The following is a 24032-nucleotide window of genomic DNA, read 5'->3' as shown; positions in this document are numbered from 1 at the left end:
CGGCCTCGGCGGCCGCATTTCGATGGGGGCGAATTGTGAAAACACCCGTGTACGTAGATTTGGGTGCACGTTAAAGAACCCCAGGTGGTCCAAATTTCCGCAGCCCCCCCCCCCCCACCCCATACAGCGTGCCTCATAATCAGAAAGGGCTTCTGGCACATAAAACCCCACAATTTTAAATACTTTTGACTTCGCAAAGTGTAGCTAGCTGTGGTCCCAAACGAAATCCCTGGTTCTAAATAATATAAATGTGGAATATTGCCTTAGGAGAGCACTTGCTGTTATTCGTTGCCCTTCATCCACTAAATAGCATATACAAATGACACCACTGCAGGCAGCTTGCGCCTTGTTTCCATATTGCCTCTAAACTTTGTTTTTATAGTCAAAATGAAATCTGTAAAACTGCTTATAGACATGACTGGCTCGCATGAATTAAAAACAATAGGGTTTACAGGGAAGCTGCTAGCCTCTAATTGGTTGGAACATTTCGTGGCGTGCTTACCCAAGAACCGGCAACTTGAAAAGGTCTTTGAGATTGCGCGTAACGCAATTGTGATTTTTCTTATATGCGAATTACAATTCGATGCGATCATGTCTGTACTTTGCGTGTAAGTCGTACTTTGCGAATTTTGTTGCAGAGTTTACTTTGACAAAATGAATTGTTTCAATAACGTACTTGCGCCAGGCCTAGAAGAATAAGTATGTATGCTAAAGTTCCGAACACATGGCGCAAGTGCAAAACGTGTTCCTATGGGTGGGCAGCGCAACCCGGACGAAGGACGAGAGGAAGTACACAACACGAGCGCAGACTAACAACTCGTGTTAGTCTGCGCTCGTGTTGTGTACTTCCTCTCGTCCTTCGTCCGGGTTGCGCTTCCCACCCATAGGAACATGTTCAATCACCAACTCGCCCAGCTTGCCGTCTTAATGCAAAACGTGCGCACTCAATGTATCCGTCCTTGATGCGTGGGCGCTCTGCTCGCAGCATCGGTTGCACATCGTGTGCTGGGACCGGGATCGACATTATGGCAAACACTGTCGAACAAAAGTACCGCCACGACAGCTGGAAAATGGGTTTGTGTTTATGTTCCCCCGTAACAGGATTATGTTTTCTGCTATATTGGAATTGCGATCCGATGCTATCATGTCTTTAGGTTGTGTGTAACTCGTACTTCAGGAATTTTATGGCACATTTGACAAATTGAATTAGTTCAATAACGCACTTGCGCCAGGCGGAGGGCCTACAAGAATGACGATGCACTTCAAGCGCCAGCTGAAAAAGTGTTTGTTTTTCAGTTTTCGCGTAACAAAATTGTGTTTTCTCTTACATCCGAATAACAATCAAATGCTATTATGTGTGTATGTTGTATGTAAGTCGTATGTTACACGCATTTACTGACGCAATTTACTTTTAAATGTTATATTTAGTATAATGAGGCACTTGCGCTTGGCGCACGGCCAAGAAGAATGAGGATTTCTAATGTCTAATAGACGTCTACTCGTCTAACGTCCGCTTTCCACTTTCATTTTCACAGGGTGAAATGGAGGCGAATATTTTTCAGCGCCAGCTTTAGCGAAAAATGCTAACGTAAAAAAATTGCTTCAAGCATTGAAAATTGTGTCGTTTTGATCGCATTATAAATATGGTTGGTGCTCTTCTCATAATGGCTTGTGATATGTGACCACAGAATGGTTTGGAGTTTCTCTAGAACTCTCCGAATTCCCTTAGGGTAGCCGCATTCACGCAACGGTAGCCTACTAGCTATTATTAGCGTATCGCGACAGGCGTCAGCAGCCCCGTGTGAGGCGTATCGTCACGCTTCTGCAGCAATGCAGCTTTTCAGTCGAATGGTGAAAAACAGCCGCCTAGCTTTGTCCTTGAAAGGCAAACAACTTACCGATCCCTATATCTTAGTGTCGAATGGCAACGGTACTGCATCACTTGCTGTTGTAAACTTGGAACTGCCAAAGGCGAGGGGACTCTCATATCGTCAACCACGCGTCGCTTTCGTGAGAGGCACAGTTTTGAACAGCGATGCTTTTTCTGGAATTCCGAGGGTATTCTAGCAAGTATAAAGAAAGGGTTCTCTAGAAGTTTCAGAGCAATCACTCAGTTCAATCAATGTCGGCGAAAACCAAACAAGGTCTGGTGTCTGGCGTTAAACTGACATTAAGCTATCCCCAACTAACGCGCCTGTTCCAATGACCGTTATAGTTTTGTTAAATTGTTGCTGAGGCAAGTAAACAAATAATTTTAATGTATGCATGTAAGCATGTATGTATGTATGTATGTATGTATGTATGTATGTATGTATGTATGTATGTATGTATGTATGTATGTATGTATGTATGTATGTATGTATGTATGTATGTATGTATGTATGTATGTATGTATGTATGTACAGTGCAAGCAAGAAATACATTTGCCGATGGGCGAAACATTGAAAGCGATAGTAACATTTACCTTTGGCCTCTAGATCCTCGCACGTTGTTCCAACAAACGCGGAGGCAAAATGCGTGACGCAGCAGCGAGGACAGCTGCTCCTGAGTATCAGCAGCCGTGCCGTACCAGGTACCAGGCGTATCAGCGCTGGTACGATGAAGAACGCTACCAGTGCCGTAGCGAGCGTAGCAGCTCCATAGTGCACTAGAAGGGATCGAGGGAAATCTGTCGGCTTTTTGTCGACTGGCCGCCGAAGAAAGGATTAAACAGTAAAGCACTGCACGGGCTCGAGCTAACCCTAAAGCCCGGCTCGCTGGCTTGGCTTAGACTAGGCAACCAATTGTTTACTCGGGCCTAGGAGCTTCAGGCTTGATTAGGACTCGGGCCTCAGTCGAGCTCATAGAAGTTCCGGACATGCCAATTCCGTAAAACCGAATACTATAAAAATTATGCAGATCCCACGCACTCTGGGAATCAATGTAGGAGAAGCTTTCTGTGCAGATTGCTTTGATTGATGATAATTAGCGGTGGTGTTGACGGCTAAAGCTTTATTCCTTCAACGTTTAGTCTAACACGACAGTGGTGAGTTGATGTTAAACGTTGCCTTGCGTGCACCACTGCAGTTTGTCTGCGTAGTACACAGAACACACAGGGAGAGATGTTTGCTTGAGGCGTTGTTGTGCGCCATATTTCATATCTACTGAGAGGGTTGAGCATTGTCGATGCCTCACATGACACATTGCATCGTGGCAGAAGTATTGAATTGGATTACGGGACTGTACATGCCAAAACCACAATCGGATTATGAAGCGCGCAATAGGGGCGGAATCCAGCTTAATTTTGGCACCATTATGTTCTTTAACGTGTCCCAAAATCTAAGTGCAAGCGCGTTTCTTATTGACCTCCCGTCGAAATGCTGTGGCCGCGGCCGGGATTAAAGCCTCGACCATGAGCAATGTCATAGCCACAAAGCTACTGCGGCGGGCACAGAAGTGTTGGTTTGATGGTCGACCACTTCCGTAGTGCCGCCCAGACCCTGCGGTGCGCTTCAATTAAAGCAACTGTGCTTCACGCCCTGAGTAATTTGTCCGCTTGTCATATTAGGATGTTTATTTTTCGGAAATAGCAGGAACATGTTGTACCATACCTTCAACTCAAGCTTATCCAGTTTGCCCGCAACCACTGTCGTTCTAGTAGTAGGGTTTCCTTGCCCTGTCACGTCACCTCTACCCCCTCCCCCTTTGTGTCGGAACTGCCTCTTGTCCGCCCTTTTTTCTGCAGTTCTCTCTACGTCCCGTATGGGCTCGCATGTTAGTAGAAAGGAAAGCGCTGCAGTTTCTGCAATGCTTTTTAGGGGGGTCACTGATGATTACAGCTTTCAAGAGGCTAATGTGGCGACGCCCTAGGAGCTCCAGAGGGCATTGTGCACATTCGACGCAGTGGACTCCAAACGAGTTTCTCTCGTCGCCTTTCCTCTCTGATTCACTCCTGTCATTATACACACGCCCTGAACCACCCCCTGATGATGTGGGCCCGACAGCAGCAGCAGCAACAGTGCGAAAGGTTGAATAAAGAGGTCAAGAAAGCTTCGCGTTAGGAAACTGAAGCCCTGAGAATTTTTTTTTCAGTGCTGCTTATAGGTTTTCGGGAAAGACGTGACAGACAGGCAAAGACCGCAGCGCTACACTGCACAGATTAATGTACGCTCTTGAGACAGTGGGAAAACGGTACGAAAGATCATTGGCGCCAATTTTACGCTCCGCTTTTATTGAGATAGCAATTATGTGGAGACTCTAGTGGCGTTCCCGCCGTTTGCGACCGCAGCGTCACCGTGATGTTGCGCATAAACTCGGAGTGCGATAACTTCGTAGCGACGCAGCGTATGCTGTGAGGCCGAGTGAAAGCGTGCTAGAGAGAGCCGAGGATGGTGGCTTGATCTCGTGGGAGGTAGGCGGGCAGGAGGCGCGCCATCTTCCATCGCGCCAAGGTGTCGCGGGAGCAGTCTGCTCCAGCGGCTGCTGCGTATGGCTCGATTCAGCGCGGCCACGCGCGCCCTACCCTGCAAGCGATGTGCGATGGGTACCAAGTCTAGGCGCGCCAACGGCTGATAGCTTGGTACTGTGTTCCCGTGCCTTAGTTTGTGTTGAAGCGAGAGGCAGCGCGAAGGTCACAATGCTAGCTACTGCTTCCGCTCTTCTCCAAGCAAGCATTTCGACAGCAAGTGCCCGCTGTCATCGAGTGAGATTTGTTTATAGTTGGCCTGTACGCGCTCGAAACAATGCTTGTTAATTTAGTTAGCAAGCGAACGTTGACATGTTACAGTGTCGTACACGTGTTCAAAATCCGCTTTCACAATCGTTGTTTCGTCTGTCGCGCAAAAGTGTGACGTTATTATCGCGATTACCATTATTTACTTACTTCAGGCACTTCTTTCTATCTATCGACCGATGTATCTATCTGTCTAGCCTCTGACGGCCAACGATGTGGCACAAGTAGTCTACTGATATGGGCCCCTAAGTATGTCCTCGTGGTCATGATGCCGTCATGATGCTTCCATTAAAATTTCAGCTTCCTTATACGACTGTCGTCATGCCGTCGTCATGCAGAAAACGTACCTAACTTCAGGTAGCTAGCAATATTCTGTGGTTGCACAAAATATGTAGATTTTCGGTAGAGTCATTGTCGTCTCCCTTTGCATATCCTTGTTAGCGATCGGTTCATGACAAAAACGAAAATAAGACATATTTTTGTGGCTGTAGGCCGGTTAACATGGAAATCACAGGAAGAAACAAGTATCCAATCACAACGTTGTCACGAAAAAAGTATGCCGCGTGTCAGCCTTTCTTTTGTAACAGTTGGGTCTTCGATGCGAGGGACCCAGGCAGAGAGCATTGTCTGAGACGTGGAACCACGAAAATGAGGGGCGCGAGCGACTGGAACCTCGGGCATGTGCTCTCGGCCGGCCGACGGAGTCGTACCCGACAGTCACTTTGGGTGAGCGTCGTCAAAGGAATGTTCTGCACGCGGCCGACCTTGAGGGGACCCCGAAACTGGAGGGGAGACTGTGTGTACGTGGGGCGGTCATTTACGCTTTGCTCCACTGTCAATTATTCAGGACTAGTTTTGTCCCCTGCTTGGTGTTTTCGAGACCAATGTCTGTTCACTTAATGTCTGGCCCCTGTTGCATAGCGCTGGCTTCTTGACTCGCGTGAAAAGGTGATTGATAGAGACGTCTTTATGTCTCAACGGTCCGCGTGTCCCTTCGATGTTGCAAAATCTGATTTAATGGGCCCCTACGTGGCCACATCGAAAATTTCGGTTATACTCTGAAGTTACATGCGCTCTATGGAGCGTTCTGCCGAAAGAATACTTCAAGTTCGTTCATTATTAACCTAGACACAAATATTACAGTGCCTCGAACCCATGATCCCAGGAGGCGAGGGCCTCTGCCAAGAGAGAGATACTCTCGACTTTGACTTTGACTTTATTGAAATTTTAGACAATATACAGTTGTTCGGGTGAAGAGGGCTAAAGGTGACACACGTGGTCACTTGCCCAGTCTAACCTCCGCTAGCGAAATTCCTTCCTTGCGTTGTCCCATAACGGAGGTCGAGGATCGTGTGACGCATACGTCACGGGCCTGCCTTCTTTTTTCTCGCTTTTTTGCTTCGCGGCGCACTTCGGCTGATGGCGTCGCGTGGGAGCGGTTGCGTTTCTCTCGTTTCGCACAGCGGACGACTGTGCACGCTGTGCACGAGAACACCTGACTAGCGGTATAAGTAAGTGCTGCACAAACACCGAGGCAGGCACAAGTGGATCACAGAGCGTGATGGCACACTTAAACGCCGTAGAAAATGGCATCGTTTCGGTGTCTTCGCGTGCGACTACACGACGTGGGAACAAACAGACAAAACGCAAATACATCTCCCTTGGTGCGGTGCGAAGTAAAACAAAGACATGCTGGCATTCGATTTGTGGGTTTGTTATTTCTGTGAACTTTAATTCGTCTATTGAGGCAACAGATTATAGAAATAGCAGATGTTTCCTTGAATGATTCTCGAGGTAACGTGTCACTATGAGCGACGTCACAGCACAGACATGTAAGTCGGCGCAGTTCCGCATGCACCTCAACCGTGCGGTTAGGAGCGCGGAGCCAGTGAGGAAAAGGGCAAACAGAGTTCAGTCTAAAATGTCATCTCTTTCCTTGGTGCGTTGCGATGTACTATTTAGCAGACAACATCATTAACGCGTATTGGATGCGCTGCGCTTGTCAGCTCAACATGGCCAGTCCTGGTGAGAGGCCCTTTTAAGGAACAGGACTTAGTTTATTTTGGGGAGAGCAAGGAGACAGCAATGCACGGCGTCGCTTCACCATGGGAGACAAGGACGGTAAGGAAGGCTGCCGACGACCGGTAGGGCATCGTTTTTTTCTTTAGTAAAGGGATGGACGCGGCCAAGGAAGGTTGGGAGCAGCTCAGGGAACTGCAAATTTTGTACTTTGGAACAGGTTCGGGCCATGAATTTTTCGTTTTGGAGCTTTAAACACGTTTTGGAGCAGCTTGGTAAATGTCAGTACGAACGAAATACAGGCATAGGAAGAAACCTGCTCCTTCTTTAACTTTGCAGGACACTGTGAGCTTACGGCACAACAGTTCCTGCGGAACTGTTGGAACAAGGCGGGCAAAATTCATTGCAGGGAAATAATTGTCATCTGCGTGACTAGCATGAAGGTGCGAGGAAACCCATACAGGTTTCTCAGAAATCACCATAAAGTTACATACTGGATGTGCCGACTAAATGTTGCCAAGAAAAAAAAACCGAGGCCTTTCCGTTCATGGGCATGTGTTATGCTACTCAAGTGTTTTTCCGATAACATTACGACCACGATTTCGCCGCTAAGGTTAAAGTAGGAAGCGTTACACCTTTGGCTTGCGTTCTGCGGTGGCAAGATCCTGATTTTGTGGGGTGCAGCCTGAGTGAAAATTTTAGGGGCGATCGCAGTTGCCATTGGATGTTCGTGACCGAGAAGTTTCATGAAAGCAAGCAGGTCTTTTGCCTGCATGCGCACTATCATCCCAGTAAGCGGACGTAGGGCACGTTCTAAACAGAGTTACAACGTCACACGCATGGCGTTCGCCCATTAATCGACGCAGATGTACCAATAGGGCGCAATATCGACTGCTAAAATGTACACTGATCAGCTACACATTGAGGAGACTGCAAGACCGTATTCATTCAGCGCAGCTTTCCTTCCCGACTGCCCGATGAAATCAGTCACAGTTCAAATCGTCTTTAGCTGGTCCGCATTTATTCAAACGCGTAACAGTTTTATAAAACGTTCTTAATGCATTGTATAGCAAAAAACGGTTTTCATTTTCTTGTGGCCTAGTTGCAATTACGCCACCAATCAAAGCCACACTGCAAAGACGCCGACGATCAAACAGATTGATTAGGCTTGGATTGCAGGACTAAGGGCTAGCCAACGCATGTCTATGGGCTGTGTGGTTGCCACTGAACAACCACGTCCAGCTAAATTTGGCAGCTTCAGTCAAAATTAGTGTTTGGCGTAGGTTGACGCAGCTCGATGGTTTTTGCAAGATGGCGCAATCCTTCTTTTTCATGGCGTGACGGCGCATGCGCCCTGCCCTAGCGGATTAGTGGCGAAACGTTTTGGAAGGGTAGCACGCGTGTCTGCGCGTCAGAAAGTCCTCCGAAAAATATGCAGATCCCACGCACTGTGGGAATCGATGAAAGCGAAGCTTTCCATGCTGGATGAATTGAGTGATGATAATTAGCGGTGATGTTGACGGCTAAAGCGCAATTTCTTGAACATTTAGGCTAACACGAGAGTAATGACTTGATGTTAAACGTTACCTTGCGTGCACCACTGCTGTTGGTCTGCGTAGTACACAGAACACACAGGGAGAGGTGTTTGCTTGAGGCGCTTTTGTGCGCCATAGTTTATAAGCTCTGAGAGGGCTGAACGTTGTCATTGTCTCACATGGCACATCGCAATGTGGCACAAATATTAAACTTGTATTATGGGGCTGTAAGTGCCAAATCCACACTGGGACTATGAGGTACGCCGCATTGGCGGACTCCGGATTAATTTTTATTTATTAATTTTTATTTATTTATTTACCCTCAGGGCCTTTCGGCATTAGAGAGGGGAGTGGGTTATACAACAAATAAGAAGGAAATAATTCATGAACTTATACACAATATTTGCTAATTATACAATGTTAACTGAAAGTATGATAAATGCAGTAATAGAACATGACATATAAAAGTAACATTGTCCAAGAAAAAGGAAAACACCAAGAGCAGTTCGTACAAATGTTTGCTATTGTACATTGTTAGCTAGTGCTTTTCGAAATTGATCATTGTTATTAATGGAAACAATGTCAGAAGGAAGCTCATTCCAATCTTTCGACGTACGTGGCAAAAATGAGTGTAAAAAGAAGGGAAATTTTTCGACGTGTTGCTAGCGGTTGAAGACCCAGATTCGATTTCATTGAAGAAACGCTCGCACCACGGCAATAATTCCAAAGAATAAAACGAGTGGCGTTGTTTTGGATTAGTTCAAGGGGATGTGTTAGGTTTTCGCGGAAAGGGTCCCATATAGCTGCAGTGTATTCTAATTTTGGCCGTAGCAGGGTTTTATAAAGTAGTAATTTTAAAGGAGAGGGAGCACGGGAAAAGTTACGGCGTAAATATCCCAGCAAGCGGTTGGCTTGATTAATTATGTATTTGACGTGATGATTCCGTGTTAATTTAGATGTTATATGTGGTCCTAAGTACTTATATGAGTTAGTCGATTCTGAAGCAACGTTATTCAAGTAGTACAAAGGCAGATTATCGTTAGATCGGGATACTCTCAGAAATTTGCATTTGTTTATGTTGAGTTCCATTCGCCACAATCGGCACCATTTGCTGACGTTGTTGAGATCTGCCTGAAGCAGGGAGATGTCGTGTTCGTTAGCTATTTCTCTGAGGATTACACAGTTGTCTGCAAATAAATTTACGTCAGAGGTAATTGCTGAATGTAGGTCATTAATATAGATAAGGAATAATAGAGGTCCCAGGACGGAACCTTGGGGCACACCGGACTGAACGTCGCTATGAGGTTAGTCATGGCCGTTAGCTGTTACGAACTGAGAACTGTTAGCGAGAAATGACTCAATCCATTTGAGAACGTTATGATCAAGGTTTAATTTGCTTAGTTTATAAAGTAAAAGTTTATTACACACTTTGTCAAATGCTTTCGAAGAATCTAAAAAGATACAATCGGCAAGAGAAGAACAGTCAATTATTTGGTGTAGTTTGTGAGTAAATGTTAAAATTGTGATCCACATGAGAATGATTCTCGAAAACCATGTTGTGATGACGAAACAAATGAATCAGATTCAAGAAAATCCGCGATTTTAGTAAAAATAATATGTTCTAGCAATTTGCAGGAGGTACTGGTTAATGATATCGGGCGATAATTTATAGGTGATGTTTTGCTGCCAGATTTATGCAAAGGAATTATTTTTCGTATTTTCCATTCTGATGGAACAGTAGACGTGTTGAGTGATTGTTGAAATATTTTGGTTAGTATAATGGAAATATAAGAGCAAGTGTTTTTCAGAAATTTAGCACTGATGTTATCAAAGCCGGGTGAGGAATCCATCTTCAACGAATCTATTAGTCGAATAACTCCGGGAATTTCAACCGTCACTGGAGGCATAGTTAAGAAGTTATAGTCATTCAAGACAGGTAGTTCAATGTCTACTGTGCACGAGAAATTTTTAACAAAGTTATTATTCAGGAGAGTTGCGCATAAGTTTTTCGGAACAGGGTTACCAGAGCAAGTGTTAAGAGTGATAGAATCATCGGAAGGTGGATGTATGACGCCCCAAATTTTTTTACCTTAGTTATCAGCATAGATGGTAATGTGGTTGATAAGAATGTTTCTTTAGCGCATTTGAGTGCGGCTACATAGGTTTTAGATGCTCATGTGTAGGCTTTCCAACGTGAGTCAGTGGGTGATTGCTTCGCGGAATGATACAATCGTCTTTTTTTGTTGGATAGTCGCTTTATTTTTTTATTTGATTTATTTGATACATACTGCCGGCCTGAGTGTCAGGTCTTGGGCAGTTGTGGGTATACATGAAACAATACAAGAATAAATGGATACAATGGTACAAAAATTCCTTATCAGCACCATCGTAACATTGCGCGTAACAGCACTCGGCACTGCGCATAACAAAGTGAGCATTCGATATTGCAGCTCATATATATAAACCAAGAAAGAATACAAGTGAAACAATACAAGGATACAAAAATAAACAGCATCCCAACGCCGTTCATGACAGCACTCGGCACTGCGCATAATAAACAGTATTCGATGTTACAGCTCAGAACGAACGCACATAAAAAACGCATGAATAAAAGGCGCTTGATAAACAGAAGGCAATTACTTATCGCAAACGGTCAAGCGCGCGCATGAAAAACGAAATAGTGGGGCTTTCGATCACCTGAGTGGGCAAGTCGTTCCAATTACGGACTGTACGCGGGAAGAACGAGTATTTAAAAGCATTCGTTTTGGCAAAATATTCACCAACTTTTCTGGAGTGGAAGGATCGAGTTTGCCGTCGCTGTAATGGTTGAAAGTATAAATTCTTGTCTATTCCTAATTTATCATGATACAGTAAATAGAAGAGTTTTAGTCTATCACGATACCGCCTTATCTCCAAGCTCTCCAAATTGGCTGTCTGTAAGAGAGCTGTAGGGGATGTTTTCCAACTATAAGAGTTATTAATAAATCTGACCGATTTCCTCTGTACTTTCTCGAGTTTTTGAATGTTAGTTTTTGTATGGGGGTCCCACACTACTGCGGCGTATTCGAGGATCGGTCTTACATAAGTTTTATAGGCCGAGTTTACTTTCTGTTGTTTATGTACCTAAAGATCTGCGTAAATATCCTAAGCGTTTCATAGCTCTCCTAATTATGTAAGTCACGTGATTATTCCAACGAAGATCATGATTAATTAATAGTCCTAGGTACTTGTAACTCGATACTTCAGATAGGCTGGTGCCATTGAGGACGTAAGTGAACTTAAAAGATTGAACCTTGCGTGTTACCTGCATTGCCACGGTTTTCTTAATGTTAATACTCATTTGCCACGTCAAACACCATGTCTGTATGCAATTTAACGCGTTGTTTAATAATTCCTGATCGGCCGGAGTGCGGATTTCTTTATAAAGAATGCAGTCATCTGCGAAAAGCCGTGCCACAACAGGAAGATCCCTAACCAAATCATTTATAAAAATCAAGAACATTAAAGGCCCGAGTACAGAGCCCTGAGGGATTCCACATTGCACAGGGGCAGGTTTAGAAGTTGTGTAGCCAACGGTGACTGCCTGGGACCTGTGGGATAAATAGGCTGCAAATCATGCAAGTAACGAATTATTCTTGAGTATTGGTCTTAATTTTGAGAGCAGTTTAGAATGAGACACGTGGTCAAAAGCTTTCTCGAAGTCTAAAAATATGATAGCAATTTGACTGGACTTGTAGATGGCCAACGTGAGGTCATGAATAGTATCGAGTAGCTGAGTAATGGTAGACATACCCCGGCGAAAGCCATGCTGACGGTTGTCAATGATGTCGTTTTGTTCAAGGAATGTTTACAGGTGTTTGGATATGATATGCTCAAGTGTTTTAGCACAAATACAGAGCAAGGAAACAGGCCTATACGATAACACAAGTGACCTATCGTCTGCCTTTGGAATGGGAGTAATGATGGCTTGTTTCCAATCGTGGGGTAGTTCAGCGCTAGCGAGCGATCTTCTAAATATTAGGCATAGGCATTTCGAGCACCATTCAGCGTATCGGTAGAGAAAAACAGTAGGAATACCATCAATACCCGGCGACTTTCTGATATCCAAGTTAAGCAAGAGCGAAAAGACGCCCTCTTCGCTTATATGAACATCGTCAATAGGTGGTTTGTCGTCGAAACCAGGGAAGCATGGGACGTTGTTGTCGTCACTAGTAAAAACCGAGCAACAGTAATCATTGAACGCATCAGCGATTAGCGCCTGATCAGTAACAGCTATCCCTTGCAAAAGAAGACTGATGGGTGGTTTTTTCCTGGGAGATAGATAACGCCAGAACTTCTGCGGCGAGGAAGAAAAAAACCCTTTTAAGCGAACGGTTTGGTAGTCGTCTTTTGCCTTTTTAATGGCGTCTTTCAAGGTTACGCGTAGCCGAGACAGCATATCAACGGTAGGCGATGAAGGGCGTAGCTGGTGCTTTTTTCGAGCCTTTTTAACCCTGCGCTTTAGACGAATAACCTCACGCGTCATCCAAATGTTAGAAGGACGTTTCATGTAGCGTTTTGTCGGAACGAAATTGTTTATGCACAAAGTAACCAGATTTTTGAAGCAGTTCCACAAAGTGTTTACAGAGGCGTTGTTTTGATACTCAGAAACAAAATTGGAAAAGGAATTGTCCAGGGCATCTAAAATCTCTGTATCGCTGGCGTGTGCAAACACAGGAACAAGTCTTTCTTCGTGTTTTTCTTTGAAGACAGGATTAAGTTTCATTGTCAGGCACACTGTTTTATGGTCAAATATTCCATCAAAAATGCTGATAATTGGATCGCGAGAGAGAGTTTTTGAATTGGCGAGGAACAAATCTAAAGGTGATGAACATCCACTCTGAACTCGTGTAGGCGGCTTGACCAATTGTGACAGATCGTGTAGCCGAACGATGTCGACAAGGTGTTCAGCCGTTGGTGAAAGCGCCTCGGGAAATTAATCTGACCAGGTAACAACTGGGACGTTGAAGTCGCCGGCCAACAAAATGTAACTTGATCGATTCCTGTGCCCACACAAAAACTCGTTTAGGCTTTCAAAGAAATTGCTTCCAGCGGTTGGAGGGCGATAAATGGCTCCGATAATTAAACACGAATTGTACAAGTTCGCCTTCAAGATAACGCATTCAACTCCTGCAATATCAGGTAAGCGAGACACAGTTAATGACTCATCGAAAATTATTGCAACACCACCGCCTCTGCAATCTAGGTCTTTTCTGTAAATGCCGTAGCCAATAGGTGTAATCTCAAAATCGGCGATGTCTTGATGTAACCATGTCTCAGAGTAGCAATGTCTTAAATGATTATTGTACCAAGGCGCGCGCGGGTTGCATTTTATAGAACGGGTTGGGATGTGTTCATTGATTACGCGATTTACCTCTGCCGAAAATATATTCCAGTTTGACTGCACACTGCGATTTTCAAAATCACTCATGAATATGTGAAGAATTCTTCACCTATTGAAAAATTTGTATGAGAAATTGAACGAGATGTATGCATGTCGTACAGATTTGACGAGAAATTGAACGAGATGTATGCATGTCGCACAGATTTGACGAGAAATGAACGATATGAAATGCATATTGAACGACATCTCGTAGAAAACGAGCGAGATCTGTATGATGTGCTACGCAGACTTTTACGAAATGCACGAGATTTATGCGATGTCTGATAAGAATGCGTAGAGCTTGTATGACATGTGTGCGATGAGTTGCGTAGACCTGACGAGATTATGTATGACGTGTGTGAGGTGGCGTGTGATGTGTATGCACTGTAGTCGTATGAGCAACTTGATCTTTGAGGATGACTATGAATTGCATACAAAGTGTGTGTACTCAAGTCGTAGCGCATACAAAAGCTCATTAATGACAGTGAGATTTATGATGAGTTGTTTGTAGTACATGCAAGAGCGTGATGAATGTGCTGTATGATCACATTGAACCATTGTGACACATATATACCAGCATAAACTACAGAGCAAATAAGATGTTCAGAGTTCAACATCTGGAATTTCATGCAACGAACACATATACATCCCCATCAAAGCTGGTGTTGGTACTTTTGATGCAATGATTTTCACTTGGGGACATATTCTCGGATGAACACTTATGGCGATACTACTGCCTTTGCATGACGCATTCCTCGAGCAGCCAATAGGCACTGGATAGCAACATGATATTGTCGAAAGCTATCATCAGAGAATGAATCCTTTGTTCAGAGTAGATCTGCCTAAGATTTTATTGCAATATAGGAGTCAGGTACCATCAAAGTTTTATAATAAAATGCTATATGTTTGTTTGTGCATGCAATAAAATAATCTGGCAATGTGATTATAGCACATTGGAAACACTTCAAACAAGGACGAGTTGGCAAAGTTTATTGCAGGCAGTTTGATCAGTGACAAATTATGCATGCACTTTGTCACATCCTAATAATATTGCTTTGCATCAGAGATATTAGTCAGAGGTAGTAATGGGCGAACTTGAACCTGCATATTTTCCAAATAGCCAAGTGCGTCAACCACAATACTATCAAATACAAATCTGCTAAGAGCATGTTAGTGCCGGTTTATGTCAAATTGTAGAAGGTAGGCATGAGATTGGCCATGCATGCCCACATATAAAAATAAAAAGCACAACCACAAAACAGTGTAATAGGTTGGTGAACAGATAGCCAAAATAGCAGTCAAAATCCATCACACATTGTCATAAATAAATAAAAAATATGGTAATAACATTAACAATCCTTAAAAATGTCATGTGATCAATTGTGGTCATGATCACAGTTACTGCTGTGAAAAATTATTTGCACTAAGTGTTTCACAACTTGCTAAGAGAGCTTGACCTAGTAAAAAAAACCTCATATGTGCACAGCAGTGGCAAAAAACGAGATGAGCGTCGCAACTTGGTGACCATTATCTGCCTACATACTACACAAAACTGAATTTGAATTTAAAGGAGAAATGACAAAGCAGTTCGTGTGCCAATGATGGTTAAGCGCACTGCAATGCCTTGCCATGTGTTGAAAGCTGACCTCCAAGCAACCAAAATGTAAGTGACCCTACACTGAAGCAGGGTCTTTAAATGACGAACGTGTATCACATCCTGGCGTCCGCGGACGCAGTCACCAAATGAAAAACACCTTTGCAAATCGCAATAACGACGAATGTCACGCGCGCGCACACAGACAGAACGCGAGCAGTTTCCGAAAGCACTCACGAAAGACTGTACGGACGTTCCTACGCATTCGACGCATATCAGAAGCGCACGCGTGCGCACACACGCACAGAGACACACACACGCACAAAAGGCGAGCAGTTTCCGAAAGCACTCGCCAAAGACGGTACGGTTGTTTTTACAAGAAAGCAAATCCCGCCGGCGTGGCACCATTTCCTGAAGCACAAACAACGCCACTCATTAACAGTACACATCCGTAGAACGGCGCACAACAAGCCTGAACAAAGTGTACACCACTCGACGCCAAATCTGTCGTCGATTACGCCGCTGAGACACACGAACACCTTCTAACATTCACAAACCAAACCACGATGCGCTCCAAACTTCAAACAGATTTTACGGCCCTGTCCGGTTGATAGGGCTGCTCCACAGGCTGTCCTCGCTGTTGAAAGCAATGTCAGCAAAGTTGTTGAAAAAGGTCGCCTAAAACACGCAAGAACATTGAAATAATACGCCTGTACTACCCACGCTAGCCATGCGATCACGGTTACCGGAACCACAGACGGCGAAGTAAACAAAAGACGTCATTTCCCCTCATTTCAGATATAGTCACTTTCTCAGCCGCACGACTCTTCCTTTCGAGCAAGGCGCGACTTGTTGCTGGGACTGTGAGGGCGCTGCGGTCGAGCTCTGCACCAAGTGAGCGGTGCTGCTCTGCTGACATGTGCACGGTAGTTGCGGGTGTTTGCGCTTCTTGTGCTGTAGCCGATTTTATTTTCTCACTGCGTGTGCCTTGTTACTGTCCTCGTGCACGTGGCTGGCGGTCGAGGTCTTTTGCGTCCGGTCCAAGTTTTGCGTTCACGGAGACGCCAGTACCGGCGAAGTGTGGGTCACCGAGCGTTAACATTGCGTGCGCACTTTGGTTTGTAGGCGCACTTTTTTTTCATCTCATTCCTTTCTTCGGACCTGCACCCCCAGGTATGGTGTCTGTAAAATATTATACTTCAGCTTCAACAATAACAGAAAGAAATAACGGCTGCTTTATTCAGCGAGCACCATGTAAATGCCGAGTGCCGCGACAAACACCCATAACCGTGCCAGGCTATAGCAGACGACGCTCGGACGCTTGGCGCGGAGGTCGATGGCAGCGCTGCGGTGGCGGGAACGGCAGCGGGCTAAATGGTGCGCATAGGCTAGGAGTTGGGACACTTAAAAGAGGATCTATAAACGTTATTGCGGCGGCCCGGGCGTTCAATGTAGTACTGATCGTTTGATCATTTTTACGCGGTGCTTAGAGAACATGTGCTCCTTTTTTGTGTGAATTAACGATCACTAAGCCCTGGGTCCTGTGCAATGCTATTAGCTCGCTGTATGTTTCCTGCGGTGCGCCGTTGTTGATTATCGTAGTGCGGTCCACACGCGCTTTCTTTGTGCCCGGCTCATGAGAAGCTCTTGTACTCTCGCCGCTCCCGCCTCGGCTCACAGTGCACGGAAGAATGTGTTGATAGTTGTGCTATCGCGTGCTGTAGTTCACCGCAATTCAACACTACGCTGGACGGACTGTTGGTACAGTCGATGCGGCGTGAACGGACACGAAGGAGCGCTCGCCTCAGAAGGTAAGTCCGGCGCCTAGCGCATTCTTATGGTTCATGTAGTGTACCTTGTCATGCGCAGCAGAAGATGATTAGTACAGCTACAAAAACAGTACCAGTGATTCCCTAATGTTCGTTCGATATCGTAGTGCACATTTAGCAAAACGTTTCACGAAAATTACCCCGAGATTGATGTTGTTAAGAGCTTCATCTATTGTTTTTCTTTTTGTTATGAAGTATGCTAGCGCCGAGGCATCGCTTGGTCTGAACGGGCACAAAAATTCAAGCAGGGAATGTCACTGCTTCTGTACGTAATTTCTCAGCAAGAAATTGTATAGTCAATTCTAGAAGTACGTTGATGTGTTGTGCAAATGTTTTCACATCTAACGTCAACGCGCGACGGCATGCAAATGATCTGACTCGTGAGAAGATTTTAGCTTGTATGCAAACTTTGATGCTTATAGATTGTCGCCAAGGCAACCTGTATTTCTTGTGTTTAGTGTTCTGTTTGTTTTCGTGCCTTTGACACGTTGAATAACTGCCTGTGATGTAAGAATGAAATATTTAGTTTGTCTAAGCGGATGCAGCTTCTTGTAGCTGGCTGTACGAGAGCTGTCCACAATTTGACGCGGTGTTGTTAAATCACAAGTTTGCAGATTCAGCAGTGATTACAATAAGCTGAACATTTATTGTTTAGGGATGTCACAATTTCCAGAGACGGAGGCATCTCTGCACCACAAAGGAGACTGCGGCACTATGCAGCCTGAACAGCACGACAAAGCATCTGATCCGCCTGCTTTGACAAGGTACGTACAAAACGGTCACAGCCATTTATGTGTTCTAGGTTCTGTTCGTGTATTTGGTACCTGCCAAATTTCCCGATTAGTTTCTGCTTTTCCAAGTGTGCTGTTTGTGCACAGCGTGTCGACGTAAATGATGTAAGAATGAAATATTTAATTTGTCTAAGCGGATGCAGCTTCTTGTAGCTGGCTGTACGAGAGCTTTCCACAATTTGACGCGGTGTTGTTAAATCACAAGTTTGCAGATTCAGCAGTGATTACAATAAGCTGAACATTTATTGTTTAGGGATGTCACAATTTCCAGAGACGGAGGCATCTCTGCACCACAAAGGAGACTGCGGCACTATGCAGCCTGAACAGCACGACAAAGCATCTGATCCGCCTGCTTTGACAAGGTACGTACAAAACGGTCACAGCCATTTATGTGTTCTAGGTTCTGTTCGTGTATTTGGTACCTGCCAAATTTCCCGATTAGTTTCTGCTTTTCCAAGTGTGCTGTTTGTGCACAGCGTGTCGACGTAAATGATGTAAGAATGAAATATTTAATTTGTCTAAGCGGATGCAGCTTCTTGTAGCTGGCTGTACGAGAGCTTTCCACAATTTGACGCGGTGTTGTTAAATCACAAGTTTGCAGATTCAGCAGTGATTACAATAAGCTGAACATTTATTGTTTAGGGATGTCACAATTTCCAGAGACGGAGGCATCTCTGCACCACAAAGGAGACTGCGGCACTATGCAGCCTGAACAGCACGACAAAGCATCTGATCCGCCTGCTTTGACAAGGTACGTACAAAACGGTCACAGCCATTTATGTGTGCTAGGTTCTGTTCGTGTATTTGGTACCTGCCAAATTTCCCGATTAGTTTCTGCTTTTCCAAGTGTGCTGTTTGTGCACAGCGTGTCGACGTAAATGATGTAAGAATGAAATATTTAATTTGTCTAAGCGGATGCAGCTTCTTGTAGCTGGCTGTACGAGAGCTTTCCACAATTTGACGCGGTCTTGTTAAATCACAAGTTTGCAGATTCAGCATTGATTACACTAAGCTGAACATTTATTGTTTAGGGATGTCACAATTTCAAGAGACGGAGGCATCTCTGCACCACAAAGGAGACTGCGGCACTATGCAGCCTGAACAGCACGACAAAGCATCTGATCCGCCTGCTTTGACAAGGTACGTACAAAACGGTCACAGCCATTTATGTGTTCTACTTTCTGTTCGTGTATTTGGTACCTGCCAACTTTACCGATTAGTTTCTGCTTTTCCAAGTGTGCTGTTTGTGTACAGCGTGTCAAGGTAAATAATGGTTAATAATGTATGCATAGAAAAATGTGGGCGCTGAGAGAAAGCTTTAGGAAAGTGCGTGCCGTCTTTCCAACACAGGATTTCTGTCTAGAACTTTTGCAAGATATGAAGTGCAGAGGCTTGCAGGTTTGGCAAACAATGTTCAACACTTTTGCTTTAGATTTTAATGTAGCCAGTTCATTATCTGTCCCTAGTATAGCATAGCGTCAAGCTTGAAGCTGATCTCTGATGTCACGTCAGTTGCAGGATGTAATAACGTGGTATCACAAACTGCTTGTTACGCATGTCAGCCAACATGGTGCAGTGGTCACAGGTGCGAGTATAACCAAAAGCTGGGCATTCTTTGCCCTTCTGCACATGATGTGGGATAGAGCTTGAACTATGCTATAGTGGCACCATCTCCCTCACCTTCTTTTCCTCATTATTCTGTTAACTTGCCGTAAAATGCACAACTTCTAGAGGCTTAATTATGGTGTTGTCTGCTGAACTTGGCTGATGTGAATTTCAGTAGTCTGGGGTACCCTCAAAGCCATGCTGTACTTTGCATGCATTTTAATATGGTCAATTTGAAATGTGTGATTGGCTGTGGCATTCTCAGAGAAACAAGGCCTCTTGTGACTAATGCATACATGCATTATTCGCATTTTCTAATACACTTTCAAGAAGCAGCCTATAGGCTGCTCCCCGAAGAAGGGACCACCTTTGCTTACTCTACGTGGCAGTCTGGTCCAGTTTACTTAACCTGTCTGCCATCTATGCACGAGGAGGACAGAAGCGAAAAAAAGGGACCTTCAATTAATGTTTTTGCACAGATGGCTCATACATTGCACTTTTCTTATCTTGCAGGCTTTGTTAACTCAAAGCTTTCTATGGGCGAATATCAGCATTTCATTCCTATTTATACCTAATAAGTATTACTTTGTTCATAGTGTCACTTTTTATATTATACTCTTGTGAGAATAAGCTCACTTGTTTTAATGCAGATGTGGCTGGGCCTGCAGAAAGAGTGTAAGCAGACTACTGTGTTGCTGATCAGTGCTGGTGCTGATCTCTACGTCTGAGTTGGCCTCACAACGTCCAGGCACCACTGTGCTTTGCTTCTTTGACAAGGTAATATGATATAGACAACTTGCACCTCAGTATCAGTTTTGAGAAATATGCTAAGACACAAGGGTTGGCCTTGGTAATAAATACACTCGTGTTCTTTTTTTTAAAGCGTTCTTGCAGTGTTCCTCATGTACATGTTTTTTTCAGAAGATGCTTAAATGCAAACCGCCATGGAACTTGTTTATGCCTTAAAGTAGCACTCTTTCACCAAAAAAAAGCCTTATTTAGTGCACAATTCATAAGAAAGGTGAAGAAGTGACAGGACATAAGTCTAACAACCATCCAGTTTTACTGCTTGCACAGCACTATAAAGCGAGAGGTGAAAGGATAAGAACAGATAAATCGAAAATGCATGTTGCTCACACAACTGCGAAAAGGACACATGGCATGGCTACTATGACTCTTGTTTTACAATGATAAATAAGCAGTCTTCCTATCTGATAGTCCACTGGAGGTGGAGCCAACTTGCAGATTCCCTGCCACACATATAAGGAAATCTTAACGAATTTTGCCAGCACTATGGTCCTTATACATTGCCACAGTTGCACAGTTTTCAAACAAAATAATGCAAGTGAGCTTTGCACTACCAAGTGGCCACGAAATGACCTGAGCATTCAGTTAACATGGTTGCAAATCCAGTCATTTATACATTGGCCTGTTTTGCCGACGTAGTGTCTACTGCACGACAGTGGTATTTAATATCCATCAACACCCCTGTGCTCTACGTACTCTTTCTTGCATGCTTTTTTTTCACAGGTAGTGGAAGATTACTTGATTCCAGAACAATTTGGTTTGTTCTACACATGATAGTGAACTTGCCAGTCTTATATTAAACATGGAATTGGGTAGAAAGATGTGGTATTTCTTATGGTGCCCTGGTGCATTCAGCTTGTGCAGATGCTTCAAGCTTGTATTGACAAAAATTGGGATGAAGCCACAGGAGGAGAGTTGTAAAAGTGTAACAAAAGCCTCCTGATAGATATGCTGAGTTGTGCTGCTGTGGAAACTTATTGGTTATCCCTACTGTGTAACGCTGTTAGGGTTATGGATGCTTTGACACTGTAGGCCCTACAAGATGGCTAGCATTACAGAACACATTAAAACGACTAGGGATGTGTGTCGTGCTATGCTATCATAATTGGCCCACAAAGTGACCACCTTTGCTTACACTATGTGGTAATCTGGCCCAGTTTACTTAACCCAGCTGCCATCTATGCATGAGGAGGAGAAGGGACTAAAAAAATTAAGGGACCTTCGATTAATGTTCTTGTGCAGATGGCCCATACATTGCATTTTTCTTATCTTGCAGGCTTTGTTACTTAAAGCTTTCTATGGGCGAATATCAGCATTTCATTCTTATTTATACCTAATAAGTATTGGCTTTGTTCACAGTGTCACTTTTTATATTTACCGTGTTTACTCACATAATGATCGCACTGACGTAATGATCGCAGCCCTGAATTTTGTCATCCAGATTCGATTTTTTTTAATTTCCTGTTTTGATCACACTCCAAACTTGCCGCAGCGATCTGTCATGTGCCAAGTCTAGCTATTAATGATCGCGCTTACCATCTGTCGGATGCTACGCGAACAATTCTTCAAGACAAACCAGGCAGTCTGCATGCACCAAACATTCTTAAGAAGCAGATGCCCGATTTCATTCCTTACATCACTTTCCGCACTTCCATGGCAAAAAAGCTACAACCAAAATTGCCTTCATTATGTGTAGGCTTTGTAATGGTTGTGGTCAAGAACAACAAAAAAGGCCCTTTCGATTCTTCTCATATGCACTCGTGGGCACGCAACAAATCTTGTAACACTTGTAACACAGCTAAGATATTCGCCCACCCTTAGCGGAAACGTGCTGTATTAGGATAGTAGTGAAGACAGATGCCGCAGTTTCCGCAGCATGCCCGCCGTGTCTTTCTACGTCACTGGCAGCTAAGCGCGCCCATCTGTTTCTGCCCCCTCCTAGTGGACATGGCTACATTATTGCCACAAACTTACTGATATTACTGATATTATTTATTCCGGATACGGAAGAAACTGTTTCAATGCGTGTAATGTACTCACGAGAAAAAAAATCTCGTTCGGCGCATTTGGTGTGTTCAGCTTGCTGCGCCGGCCGCCATTTTTGTTTTGGTGTCCCGCACTACACTCGGTGGCAGCCACCTATTTGTTGACCTGTTGCCATCCCGCAGCAAACGCGGGATAAAAAAATTCTTCTTGCAGGAAATTTAACCGGCGTTATGATCTGAATAACATCTGAATTTTCGACCATCTTTTTACAGAAAAGTGCGATCATTATGCGGGTAAATACAGTACTCTTGTGACACCAAGCTCACTTGTTTTAATGCAGGTGTGGCTGGGCCTGCAGAAAAGCTGTAAGCAGACTGCAGTGTTGCTGATCAGGGCTGATCTCCACGTCCGAGTTGGTTCCACAACATCCAGGCACCACGGTGCTTTCACAAGGTAATATGATATGGACACCTTGCACCTCAGTATCAGTTTTGAGTTTGACTTTTGATAAATATTTAAGAAGACACAAGGGTTGGCCTTGGTAATAAATACACTCGTGTTCGTTTTTAAAGTGCTCTTTCTGCAGTGTTCCTCGTGTACATGTTTTCAGAGGATGCTTACACTCCTTAAATGCAAACGGCCATGGAGCTTGTTTAGGCCTTAAACTAGAACTCTTTCACAAAAACTATCATTTAGTTTCTATAGTAGTATTCAAGGTGCATTAATCTTTTCCTATAAACAATTCTGCACTGGCATCTGTGCAGTGTTTCCGTCTGCATATTCCGCAGTGCGGTAGCAAAGAGCTGTGCTATCTGTGTATTCACTTGCATGAGCTTGTTATACTTGTTCATTTAATGTAAAATACTTGTGGAAAAGTATTAGACTATTTCTGTGGTCTTGTATTGCAATTCTGCAGACATTTATATTGTTTGTAAAACACGAGCATTTAACAGAGACAGGAACAAGACAATGCGAGGACGAGCACTTGCTTTCAACTGCTGTGGTTAATGTTGAAATATCACTTTACATAGTTAGAAAACTCATAAGCCTCCGTGTTCTCTTTTTCCTGTTTCTCTGTGAGATTTTCACGCTTTACACACAATATCATGCAAGAACCAGCCCATTCAGTTATGCAGTGGAGCCACCTATAATGCATGTCAGTTGCAATGGCTTGTTAGAATCTAATAGGGCCGGCTGCTGTGTTTACATTTTTTTGCAGAGGCATACGAGCACTTTGTGTCAAAAACGCCGAGCACTGTGGATACAGAGGCAAGGAGGCTGAAGGACCTGAACAAGCACCTGGCCACCATGCTTTGGGATGCAAAATAAAGATGGTTTGTGTTAATTGTGTGCCCTAAAAAGTGTCCTCTTTGTCTCCGAGCTGGCACATCGGCCGACTCATGTGATAGAAATTAACTCGCTGTAATGTTGGCAGTAGATGTTAATGTGTGGAACTTCACCAAAAATATTGCATGAACAAAAGAACTCATTCAACACAAATCAGAACACTTGTAGAATGCAGCTAAACAAGAATGGTGTCATTTTGCATAGCTGAACAAGAACATTTTCATGTAGCATACACAAACGAGAACGATATCGTTGAGCATAGACGTGCGAGAACTATCTCGTCAAGCATAACTATGCGAGAATAATCTCTTTTAATGTACCCATACGAGAACGATCTCGTTCAGTGGCGATGTCCTCTCGTACACGTGTGACATACGACATCGTTG

The 24032-nt window shown here is 44.1% G+C and overlaps 1 protein-coding gene across 1 annotated transcript; it reads left to right on the top strand.

Moving 5' to 3' along the window:
• The first annotated feature begins 16689 nt into the window (after nt 1-16689).
• On the top strand, nt 16690-23738 carry LOC142590658 (uncharacterized). Its single transcript, XM_075703041.1, has 8 exons — nt 16690-17092; nt 17784-17874; nt 18155-18263; nt 18562-18652; nt 18933-19041; nt 20157-20283; nt 22640-22752; nt 23519-23738. The coding sequence occupies exons 1-3, from the start codon at nt 16918-16920 to the stop codon at nt 18222-18224; spliced, it is 336 nt and encodes a 111-aa protein (XP_075559156.1). The 5' UTR covers nt 16690-16917; the 3' UTR covers nt 18225-18263; nt 18562-18652; nt 18933-19041; nt 20157-20283; nt 22640-22752; nt 23519-23738.
• Nucleotides 23739-24032: the final 294 nt, after the last annotated feature.

The sequence above is a fragment of the Dermacentor variabilis genome, chromosome 8, assembly GCF_050947875.1.
Source record: "Dermacentor variabilis isolate Ectoservices chromosome 8, ASM5094787v1, whole genome shotgun sequence".
Classification (NCBI taxonomy): domain Eukaryota; kingdom Metazoa; phylum Arthropoda; class Arachnida; order Ixodida; family Ixodidae; genus Dermacentor; species Dermacentor variabilis.
The sequence above is the reverse complement of the archived record's forward strand: the minus strand, read 5'-3'. Positions and strand labels throughout refer to the sequence as shown.

What these genes read in the sequence shown, in the direction of transcription:
- LOC142590658 (XM_075703041.1), top strand. Translation starts at nt 16,918, where the DNA reads ATGAGAAGCTCTTGTACTCTCGCCGCTCCCGCCTCGGCTCACAGTGCA. An exon ending in AGGAGCGCTCGCCTCAGAAG is followed by an intron (nt 17,093 to 17,783) that starts GTAAGTCCGGCG and finishes CACAATTTCCAG; the next exon opens with AGACGGAGGCATCTCTGCAC. An exon ending in GATCCGCCTGCTTTGACAAG is followed by an intron (nt 17,875 to 18,154) that starts GTACGTACAAAA and finishes TTTATTGTTTAG; the next exon opens with GGATGTCACAATTTCCAGAG.